We start from the raw sequence: 12,023 nt of genomic DNA on the forward strand, positions 1-12,023 counted from the left end.
GTTAGTGACGCGTGGTTTGGGTGCTCCTTGTAAATGCCGAGTCTCCACTAACACGCTTGGGAGTTTGAACTAAGTCAGTGCTAATCTGAATCCATTTCCTCCCCAGCTTGCTTTGCAATGCATAAAATTAATTAGTATGAGTGAATATTCCCCAGTTACAACGGCAACACCAAAAGCCTTATTCGCCAGGGGTGTGTAGTAGTGCACCGGGTGGGTTTAATCTTCCAGAGGTATTTTGATGACAGATCTAGTCAGGTGTGGAATGCTGAAAAAGGGGGCACCAGCACCTTTCTGCCTAGTTGTTTACTTCACCAACACAACATGGTGTGTGTGTGTGTGTGTGTTGTATTTCTCCCCACCAGACCTATCACTCAGCTCCACCTCCCATCACCTCTGTCACACCTCCACATGCAGAGGTGACAGTGTGACTTTGCACCTCAATGGTGTGATGCTCTACGACCAATTTCAATGAATGAGACATTATGTCATTATTTCTCTCAGAATTTAGGTTTGTCCATACAGGTTTCAGGCATTATGGAGTAAAGTATAATGATATACAGTAAGAGATGCCTCTTAACTTTCAGAATGATCGTTTTAAGCCATAGCCAAATACTTTTTATTTCCTGCAGCATAGGGAAGGTTTGTGATCTTGCAATTGAAGTCGTTTAAGGAGCTATCATCAAATATTAATATCACCAGGGAAGCCCAGGGATAGGTTTTAATCTAAGACTCGAGCATGCCAGGGCTAATTCAACAATACGGTTTCAGGGGAAAGGCTTGCAAAAACAAACGCCTGGTTATATATATATTTTTTCCCGTCTCTTCCCGTCTTTCCGTCTCCTTCTCCTTCCCTCTCTCCCTCCAATCATCTGGTTATTACTGAGGCATTCAAAGCCCGTGTTATTGCCAAACACCATCTCTTTGTGCTCAACTCCCCATGTCGTTGCAAAATAATGTAAACAAATGTAATGAACACACTGACTCCTGATGGTTTCTTGTCAGGGATCTGTTTATAGATTATTGAGGGAGGAAGGACTCATTAATTCCATGTTTAAAACTGTAGAATTCTCAAGGTGTGAGAATCACATTTGTTTACAGCAGAGGCAGGGTGCCGCACACGTCTGCTGTAATTGTCGGTTATTATTATTATTATTATTATTATTTATTTTTTTAGGTGTCTGTGCGTTTGCTCGAGGGGCTTGTGAGGACCCCACAAAGATCAATGGCATAGGGAAAAAGGATTTAGCTTTCTGTTTCATGTTCCCTATCCCTGAGAGAAATGCTGTTTATTTTAGTACCACCCAGATTTTAATGAGCTGTTTAGGAAGGAGAAGCTATTGTTGGGTTGTGTTTTTCTCACTCTAAGAAGCCTGTTTGTGGAGTACAGTAGTAAGATTATGACATTGTTGGTTTTCATACCATGAAATATTCTATGAGGAATGGTGTGCATAAGCGGTGCACAGACCTTTTTCTTGTTTACCTATTCAGATCACTGAGCATCTGTATCTTGTTCCTATAGAGTTGATTAGGCCAAGCAGTCCTTGATGAATAATCAACTCTTTTTGTGTTGGTCTTGCAGTAACAATCTCTGGATTTTTTTTTTTTTTTCTCCCACTAAGAGACTTGGAGAAAGGAAGAGACGGGCCAAAAACCTTTCAAATGAGATGTTCAGTTGCTCTTGCTTAACTGTTTGACTACTACAGTCGATCAATCAAATACACCTATGAGGCAGAATTATCTCGGCTTTCTTTACCTCTCTCTACCTCCACAGTATTCAGCTCCTGTGGCCCAACATATCCCCACCTTTCCCACACTCACCCTTACACAAACTCCCACTCACTCGGGGTGGGGTGCGATTTTGGGGGGAGAGTGTTGGTTATTGATGGGAGGGATGGATGAGGTACGTAAAACCTCCCACGGCTCCACTTGACGTTGCGGCATCCGGCTGTATAGCTAATGAAGAGTGCAATATAGCCAGTGACGTGCCGCGAGCCCAGCCAAGCCACCTGAGTGGCTGAGCCTGGCTCTGACGTCACACAGCCCAGCCGTTGATTTGGCGCTGTCTCCGAGGCCTCGGAGCGAGAGCCACAATCCAACCATGGGTTCTGGCACTTAGACAGCCTGGCGCAGACAGAGAGCGCTGCAGAGCAGAGAGCAAGGCAGACACAGGCAGACAGAGTGAGCTAGCTCTGCAGAGAGAGACTGACAGAGAGTGTGTGTGTGAGAGAGCAGGGAAGAGAGGGAAGAAAGAGAGGGGGCTGTCTCGGAGACCTTTCTCCGACCGGCAACATTCACAGCCAATGCAGCCTCTGGTACTATGGAAACTAAACCCCTGACCAATGGAAATAATGGAGGCTACAATGTGGCAGGTGAGTGAGTGTTATGTTGTCTGCACACTCCGCTCAAGGGGTGTAAGTTCCTACCAGAACAATGTCCAATGAACGAGCACTCTCTGTGTAAGTGGGTTTTCCCTCTGTTTCTCTTGTCTTATTAATGGAGAAATAAACGTGAGACTGTTTGAACGTTGCTGTAGTGTTCAGCGATTCGCGTTTTGAGAGCGAAGTTTCCCGGAGATATGCTGCAGCTTTTCTAGAAGTTCACAAGCTTAGTGTTTACAAAGGAGGGATACGATTGGCAGCCTGGATCTTGGTCATTTTCGGCACCAAGGTTGTCTTTGGCCGTAGTAACATTTTAACTTTTTCAGTTGAAAATGTTATTTGTGCTGCTGCGATGTTGTTTCTTTGCCAAAGGGCTTATTTCCCTAGGTGAGTGGGAGGGAGGCAGGGGTAAGAAAGTGGTGTGCTTGGTCCCCTACTCAATCTCAATCTTTTGGCCCCCTACTCAATCGTGTCCTGAATAGCACCACGGTGCTCGGACCAAGCTGCTCAGTCCCTCGTGCTGAATCCTTACTCGCTGTGCCACGCTTGGACCAGGAGGGAAATGCATACAACAGTAAGACAGGTTTCATCTCTCTCCTTCAATGTCTATTCAAATTGTGCACCATCGTTCCCTGGCATTGTCAATTTGTGACACGGTAGCTTTTTTTTTTTTTTTTTCCACTGGAAAGGTTGTTGTCTAATGGGGTGCGGATTTTGCCGATCTTTTCAACTCTGAATATTATTACTCTGTATGGTTAGGAGTAAGCTTCTTCTTCTTATTCAACTGTAATTGTTGCAATTCACCTAGTAAGTGCCCAATCTGCTCAAAAGCTTTTCAGAAATGTTGTAATTTGCTGTTTATCCTCTGGTGCCTTTGTCAGCGTTTTCAGGCTTGTTTCTGTTTCCAGGTACGTTTTTGTTCCGTCGTCCTCTGGCTGATGAATTGCTTATTATCCCTGATCATACTGTAGCATTACTAGCTTGGTGTTATTTGCTAATACTTCACTGGTCCATTTCCCCCGTATGATACCTTGGGGGACCATTAGCCAAAAAAAAAAAAAAACACACAAAGAAAATTCGAAGTCCTCGTGAACCGTATTGTAATTGGTAGAGCGGGCCGCTTATATTTAGTTGCCCTTAATACTGTGCATCTCATTTCTGTTAAATGGGGCAAACAAAGTCCTGGTAAAGTGGTACAAGGTTACGATGGGAATGGAGTCTGTCGGACTGCTGCTGGCACCACAGACCTAACGGCTACTTTGCATCTATTGGCCATCAGCCGTCCTCATCAAATCCCCCACAATCCTGGTCTCATATTCTTTGATGTCTATTTATTAATTGTACACCTAATGAAAGGGGGCCAAATTAATCATTGTAATTTGATGCCTATCTGAAATGTCTCTTGCCGCCGGTGAGCGTTGGCTCCCGTCACAATCCCAGATGGCTGGAGTGGAGAGGGATGGGTGGGGGAGAGAGAGAGAGGGAGAGGCGACAAGGGCCATTTTCGCAGAGTCTGGTTAATGATTCAGCTCAGTCTCCTCCAGCCTCGCTCTTAAGAGGGGTTTAAAATGAATGACATAAGGGGACCCAGTGCTACTGCATGCCACAATGCTCCAGAGATGCTCTCCAGAGATAGCATTTAACATTACCCAGGAACCCCGGCGTAATTGCATTAACATTAAGCGGAAAGGGAATATATGTCTCAAAAAGGCAATTAAGTGGTGTAATTGCTATATGGATTTAGCTGTGATGGGAGTGGATCTTAGCGCGTTGTTCTCTAACCTCAGGAAGTCCTCATTAGCAGAACCTAGCGCTCCTTTGTGTGCTGACTGGCGGCTGCTGCCGTCCAGCAAAGGAAAAAAAACTGCACCATGCCTTTGATTTTTATCCCCCCCCCTTTCCCTTGTAGGTTTCATTCATTCTTTCTCCTTTTTCTCCACCGTTGGTAATTGAAAGGAAGCTAGAGGTAGCCTCGTCTCTGGCAGCAGCCGTAGCCTCGTCTCTGGCAGCAGCCGTAGCCTCGTCTCTGGCAGCAGCCGTAGCCTCGTCTCTGGCAGCAGCCGTAGCCTCGTCTCTGGCAGCAGCCGTAGCCTCGTCCCTGGCAGCAGCCGTAGCCTCGTCCCTGGCAGCAGCCGTAGCCTCGTCCCTGGCAGCAGCCGTAGCCTCGTCCCTGGCAGCAGCCGTAGCCTCGTCCCTGGCAGCAGCCGTAGCCTCGTCCCTGGCAGCAGCCCTGATGTCAGCTGGCCCTTCTCCGTTAGTGAATCTCTCACTCTGCTGTGCGAGTCATTCCGCTGAATGGGATGATCTGTTATGTGGATATGATTGCTATTGAAGTCATTAGTGTAGCTCGATCTACTGACATACTAATATATTCCTGCATTTAATATAACCGCGGCTGGCACTTTAAAAAAATATATATATTTTCACGGCTTTGTGTTTAAGCAGATAGAAATGGGCAGCGGGGTCTGGGAGTTGAACCTCCCACCCCTAATTCAGATCGTCATTAAAGAAAGCACCCTGGGGGCTGGAGGTGGACTTCAGTGTGTTGAATGCAGCAGAAACTTAGTGTGTGAATGGAACCGCGAGTGGTATTGGCGCACTTCCAAACTGAAGCCAGGGAATATTTCAGATGGTGATGGAAGGGGCCATGGCAGAAATGGGCACTTACGGAGTTTCCCTCCGGGTTTTTTTTTCTTTTTCCCCCTGGTCTTTTAATTATAATTTGTGTGTTTGGTCCCGTGTGGCTCAGTTGGTAGAGAATGGCGCTTGCAACGCCAGGGTTGTGAGTTCAATTCCCACGGGGGACCAGTGAATAAACACTCAACATTTATGCACTCAATACTGTAAGTCGCTTTGGATTGAAGTGTCTGCTAAGTGACACGTGTATGTGTGGTAAATAACAAATAGGAAGGAATTAAATTACTTGTCTTCTCCCTCAGTTCAAAGGATTCTAATCTTGCGGAATGAAATGCACTTTTTTTGTTATTCTGGACAATGCAACAAGTCACTTTTTTTGTTTTGTTACAATTATAAGTCATCCTCCAGAATAAATGCTTTCCCCACGGGTAAAAATAAATGTGTTTTCTTTTTGTGATTCACATACTGTAATTGCATTTGCAGGAAATACTGTTTACCCAGTTTATTTTCAGGAAAATGTCATTATATGTTCATGGTTAGTTAAAACATGATTGAACTGTCACGGACAGATCAGTCTATTTGACTCTGGTTTATTACAATGTCAAGTTGTAGACACAGTAGCTGACTGTCCCCGCTCTCCTCTCTTCTGCAGGTTAGTGCCATACTCCCTCACTATTTATGTATACTAGACACCTGGCTGACCCCCAAATGGCAGCCTATTCCCTATATAGTGCACTACTTTTGACCAGAGTCCATAGGGTACCATTTGGGAAGCAGCCCTGCCTCTCGTTTTGCACACAACACGGCAGGAAAAGAAAGCAGCCAACAGTTTATCCAGCCTGACAAAATTAGGACCTTCACGCTAAGCTGTCACTCGTTGACACCAACACAGATGTCATGTGTATCTATTTCATGTGTCAATTTCTCTGGATCCATTTGCCGATTTTTAGATGAGCGCGAGAGACGCGCGCGCACACACACAGTCCGTTACATTCACCAGGGTCACTCACAAACGTGGCACGTCCACCCGTGGTTTTATTCTGTTTCGCTCGGCCACAGTTGTAAATACCTCAACAATTTCCCAAGTCAACTGTGAGGAGAGGAGACTGCCGTCTCTTATCTGGCTAGCCGCTCAGCTAAAACACACTGGCCAATTAGTGGTAAATGTGGACTCGAGATCCTCCTCGCCTGCTCTGTTCAGCGCTGCCTGCAGCTGATCAGGCTCCAGCCAAAAAGAAACAGCAGCTCTGCCCTTTTTTTAATTGAATAAGTGTGATGGAGGAAGAGGAAGAGGATGAGGAAGAAGGGAGAGGCTTCTTCTGTTTTTCTATCTCAAAGGAAAATAAAAATGCAATTTTCTTTGCCTCTGTAAAATCTTCCCTCTGTCCTCCACAAATGCATTTGTGTGAACCAAGTGACGTTGTGAAAAGAACGAGCATCTGTCGTAGAAATGATGCACTCATGATGTCATCAGAAAACACAAAGGAGCATATGTACAGGCATGGAATATTAGACTGAACGTCCAATCGGTGCTCTAGCTGAAACCAGAAGCCCCTGAAGAGTCATGTGTCCTCCTGCTGCTGTAAGATGCTCATCGCACCACAACCCTGTGGAGGTTGATCCTCATGGGGCCTGAGTCAGGCTGCACTGGTCCTCCCACTACCACCACCACCCTGCCCTGCTCCCCTCTCCTCTACCAACGCCACCACCCAGTCCTGCTCCCCTCTCCTCTACCAATGCCACCACCCAGCCCTGCTCCCCTCTCTTCTACCAATGCCACCACCCAGCCCTACTCTCCTCTACTCTACCAATGCCATCACCCAGCCCTGCTCCCCTCTCTTCTACCAATGCCACCACCCAGCCCTGCTCTCCTCTACTCTACCAATGCCATCACCCAGCCCTGCTCCCCTCTCTTCTACCAATGCCACCACCCAGCCCTGCTCTCCTCTACTCTACCAATGCCACCACCCAGCCCTGCTCTCCTCTACTCTACCAATGCCACCACCCAGCCCTGCTCTCCTCTACTCTACCAATGCCACCACCCAGCCCTGCTCTCCTCTACTCTACCAATGCCACCACCCAGCCCTGCTCTCCTCTACTCTACCAATGCCACCACCCAGCCCTGCTCTCCTCTACTCTACCAATGCCACCACCCAGCCCTGCTCCCCTCTCCTCTACCAACGCCACCACCCAGCCCTGCTCTCCTTCTCTCCCCCCTGGAGAACCTCCATCTGTAGCCGGCCATGCGTGGGCGTCCTAGCTCGCCTGGTGCCGGCTGTGCCACGGAAAACGAGGGGAGAAAAAAAATGGCTCTTCTCCGGTCGCATTAAAAGCATCATTGTCCTTGAGTGGGTGCATTTAGAGAAGAGGCGGAAAAATATGCTTAGCGTCTTGTTCAGTCCCTTGCTGACGGCTGGTCTCTGTGATCCACATAGTGTGTGGGATGTGGAGGGCTTTTGGCAGGCTCACTCTCACACAGCACAAGGCAGGCAGACCAGATGGCCGGAGGCCTTGGGAAAGGGTCCAAGCAGAGGGACTCTAACAGATACCACACGCCCTGTTGATGGACAGGAGGTTGCGGCAAACCGACAGACGTCGCTTTGTGTGTTTTTAAGTGCAAGGATAGGAGCCACCCACACATATACACACACCTGTCCTCTCCACTGACGGCCCCCACCAGCCCCGGGCTCCAGATCTCATGAATCCCAATCAGGCGAGGTCGTCGGAACCATAAATAATGCAAGCAGTTCCTGCTTCAGCCCCGCGCCACCTCCATTAGCCTGATAAACGAGCTACATTGTCAGAGTCAGGAACCCGGCAAGTGTTTGCTTAGCTGTGCCCTGCCATTCTCAACACGTCCCGATGATCTCAGGCCTCCAGCAAAGGCATGGTTTGTTTTAGCGACTGTCTGGACTGGTGTGTGTTTTTACACAACTCAATTCTGGAAGCGCTAACAAATTGGTTTCGATTATAGGAATTTGGCATATGCAACTTGTCTGAGTTTTCCTGGCCAGTGTAGCACTGATCAGACAGCTAATGTTCTGAACTAGCTACCATGTTTCTTGGTACCCATAGCATCGTCTGAGGTGACACAGTGCCCGTTTACCCAGGACTTCGTAGGGCCGAGAGGTGAGGTGGAGCGAGCTGGAAATCCACTTGACCTAGCTGACCTCTGACTCTGTTCTATAAAAGTGTTGTTGAGTTTACATTGGTCATTATGGATTTAAGTGAACACACATACTAACAAACCATTGTCTCTCTCCAGGTCACGGAGGGGCATGAGAGCCTTGTGCGAGGCCAGTGCCGTTGCTTGCCGGACCCAGTGCTGGTGACGGGGACATGGGCCTCTTCCTCAGGGCTTCCAGTACGACCCAGCTCAACACAAGCCAGAGCCTCAGCCACCAGCTGGTCCAGCACCATCCAGACACCCACGGCAGCAGCAGCACCTCGAGTGACCCTGCCTCAGAGGGCTTCACCCTTCTCTCCGGCGCCACCACCCCACGGCAGGCCCAGCACCCAGCAACGCAGCCGGTACACACACACCACACACACACACACCGTCGCTCACGTCACGACATTACAGCTTATGCTGTCATAGATTGTCACAGCTAATGTCTCTGTCCAGACTAGAGTTGGCAGACTGCAGAGGCAGCGCTGACCAGTCAGAAAGAATAGGATGGCAGTGTGTTGACAGATTGCCAGATTGGAGATGACACTGGAAGATTACTTCTCCCGTTGTCACGATAAAGAGGAGATGAGTCCCTGGAGGCCTAGGTGCTGCTAGCTGCAGCGTCACGTATGGGGGTGTCACCACCGTCTCTCCTCTCTGAGGCAAGCAACCTGGCAGACAGAACACTTACGGCTTGCTGCACCATCTGGCCATGCTGACGTCTGCCGTGGAACACACACACACACACACACACACACACACACACACACACACCCCCGTCAGGCAGTCCCTGGGTGTAAGAAAAGGACTGTCTCACGCACACACACAGGTTTAGAGCCCATCTCGCCCACTGGCGTGATAACGGCAGAGCATATCTCGCCCACTGGCGTGATAACGGCAGAGCATATCTCGCCCACTGGCGTGATAACGGCAGAGCATATCTCGCCCACTGGCGTGATAACGGCAGAGCTTGGTGGAAGGGCCAGTTGCTGCTCACTCAGTTTTCATCAGTTTAGAACAAGGGTGGGATGTAGGGAGGCGGAGAGATTAAGGGTTTACAGTGATGCTTTATTACAGAGGCCCATGTCCCCGTCACCAGCACTGGGTCCGGGATATTTTTGTTATTGATGAAACGTCGTTGATCTGTTTAGTACAAATAGCTGCTGCTGAAACGGTAGCCTCGGGGGAGGGCAGGCTGAGGCTGACCAAAGGAACCGTGTCGTGTGTTGTCCATCTCTCTGCTCTCTAGGTCTCGAGCTCTTGTAGACAAAGCTCCAGTAGCTTTCTCTAATGAGAATGTCGTCTGATACTGTCACTGTAAAGGAGACTAGTGCCACTATGAGAGGTCTGGAGACTGAGGAGAGCCACAACGCCAGTGCCACACCGACACCAGCGGGGGGAGAAGAGCCAAGCCCGACCAAGACAGATTGCAGGGAGCAGGCAGAGACCCAGCCACAGGCCCAACCTCAGACCCAGCTCCAACCACAGAGGTCAGATGAGAGCTGCTGTCAAGAGAAGAAGGAAACTCAGGTAAACCTCTCATTACAGAGCAGGGTTGTTTGTATCTCTTCCCTGCGTCCCACACCATCCCCACCAGTCAGCCTTTTCCCACTGCTTTCAACCCGTACCCCCCCCCCCCTAATCAACCTTCTACCCACACAATTTCTGTATGAAAGTTTGTCGTGTCAGTTGAAGGGGTTGTGTTATGTACCAGGGGACTACACACCACTGAAGGTATATTCAGCTAGAAACGGGGGGCTACTGAGACAGGCGGGGGTTTGGTGTATCGGTGGGCAGAGCAGGGAGAAATAATTGCTTTCCAATACAGCACAGGCTCAGGGGCCCGGGGGAGTCTCTGGCAAAGCACAACCAATCAATTGTCAGATAATTGAGTTATGAGAATCTGCAGAAGCGGTATACCTCAAAATCACTACTCAGTTATTATACGCTTCAAGGTTAAGGTTGTGGAGGTTTCTGTATGGCAGGCAGGTTATTACAACCCCCCCCCCCCTCCCCCTCCCTCTATGTAGCTCGTGAACAGCTAGGCTAGTCTCCCTTGATGCTGTGACATTTCCCTCATGCTTTCTCCCTTTCTGAAGAGCCTTGACCCTGCTTATGTCGGCTCGTTTTCCTTTTCATATCTGTCGGCAGCGCTAGTTTACCGTCAACCTGGCTGCATCTGTAAAGGTGGTTTATACAGTATAACAGCCGTGTCGCGGTGCTGCCGCCAGAGGAGAGCGGTGTCGCGGTGCTGCCGCCAGAGGAGAGCGGTGTCGCGGTGCTGCCGCCAGAGGAGAGCGGTGTCGCGGTGCTGCCGCCGGAGGAGAGCGGTGTCGCGGTGCTGCCGCCGGAGGAGAGCGGTGTCGCGGTGCAGCAGTCAGAGGAGAGCTGCGTCTGAAATGGCACCACTTTGGACTCTGGTCAAAAGTATTGCACTTTATAGGGAATGGGGTGCCATTTCAGTCATCTCTTAGCCTGGCTAGCCCCCTTTGAACATTACTAAAGGCAGTCAGAGAGTCCAGGTCTAAAGGCAGTCAGAGAGAGAAGGGCTGTAAGGAAATTGCAGGGCTTCCGGCCTTTCCGTCAGTCTGCAGAGGAGAGCTAGGCAAGATAGGAAAAGCTGATCATCTCTTAGCTCAAATCCCAGCTTATCCACAAATGTCTCCTGTGTCACCCCTAGGAGGATGGGGAGGGGAGGTGGAACGAATGTCTTTGTCGCCATCTGTCTCCTCCACTTTGCAGATCGAGACGCCTCACTGAACACATGGTGCTGTTTTAGACGCGTGCAGGAGAGAGCGGTTATGATGCCGTTCCCTGCGGCCATCCCCCCCAGAATCTAGAATTCACAGTAGAATGGAGGCCAAGGCTCTCTTTCCAAATCCTCTACTGCAGTCACTTATTTAGCCTTGGGTGTAATGTAGCCTGACGCATTAGGGCTAACAAATATAAATGTTATTGTGCATTAACCATTAATAAACAAGGTAGAATCGGTTGGACATTTAGGCAAAATAAAATATTATAATTGTTTAATATTTTTAATAACCCTTTGTGTAGGGATGGTTTTAGTAGCAGATTCCCGTATTCTTTAGTCTGTCATTTCACTTAGTCCTCCTCAGTTTGTTGTGAAGGGGAATCATCCCAGGACTTACAGACAATGAGACCCTTGTCTTATGGTCCATTTTGTCTCATTGCCTACTGTGCAGCAGCAGACATCGGAACAGACAGGAAAAAGGCCCAAGGTACAGGAGGCATGTCTTAAGTGTTTGCTTGATGAACCCCATCATCCAGTAGTTGACAATGAATGGTTTCCCTTTTCATTTACACACTGCCTGCATTTTTGAAATGTCAGTTTTTTTTTAAAAAGTGTTTTGTTATTTTGAAAGGAACGTATTTTTTGTGAGTGAATTATATTTTTGTTGCTTGTTTTTTTTTGTGTGTGTGTGTAGTTTTCAGTTATTCAAGTACAAAATTTCAATTTGAATGCATCAGAAACAGGACGAGTGATCCGACCAGTTTATGGTTAACCTAGGGGACAGTGTGCATGGCGTCTTCTCGAGCTTGGAAAAATCTACCTGTAAGTGGGTTGCTATGCCAGTGTGTGCTGTGCTTGCACGGGAGTTCTGGGTACCTCGACGCGTGTGGTTTGTTTTCTACCTGCACAATCTCTTTGTCCCATCCTGACTCTGTTCTTAACCCTCACCACTCTCCAATCCCCAGTCTAACTCAAAGTTAAAGTTAGTTCGGAGCCTGGCTGTTTGCGAAGAGTCCTCTCCTCCTATTGCCACTGATCTGCCTCGAGAATATCAGGTAACCACCACCCTCCCATGACAATTCTCAAG

General features: G+C 48.6%; 1 protein-coding gene across 6 annotated transcripts in view; it reads left to right on the forward strand.

Moving 5' to 3' along the window:
- LOC139380905 (R3H domain-containing protein 1-like) overlaps nucleotides 1-12,023 on the forward strand; it is a 58,913-nt gene that overhangs the window by 17,681 nt on the left and 29,209 nt on the right. For 4 of the 6 annotated variants that reach the window (XR_011628478.1, XM_071124063.1, XM_071124065.1 and 1 more), the window contains exons 2-3: nucleotides 8,281-8,546; nucleotides 9,508-9,714. Coding sequence is in view for 5 of the 6 variants with exons in the window: in XM_071124063.1 (XP_070980164.1) it covers nucleotides 8,355-8,546; nucleotides 9,508-9,714 (399 nt within the window). In the remaining variant the exon portion in view is untranslated. Of the gene's footprint in view, nucleotides 1-8,280; nucleotides 8,547-9,507; nucleotides 9,715-11,387; nucleotides 11,424-11,901; nucleotides 11,992-12,023 lie in introns of all 6 variants that reach the window. The other 2 variants (XM_071124061.1, XM_071124062.1) reach the window with 1 other exon arrangement.

This window comes from Oncorhynchus clarkii, chromosome 22, assembly GCF_045791955.1.
Source record: "Oncorhynchus clarkii lewisi isolate Uvic-CL-2024 chromosome 22, UVic_Ocla_1.0, whole genome shotgun sequence".
NCBI classification, from domain to species: domain Eukaryota; kingdom Metazoa; phylum Chordata; class Actinopteri; order Salmoniformes; family Salmonidae; genus Oncorhynchus; species Oncorhynchus clarkii.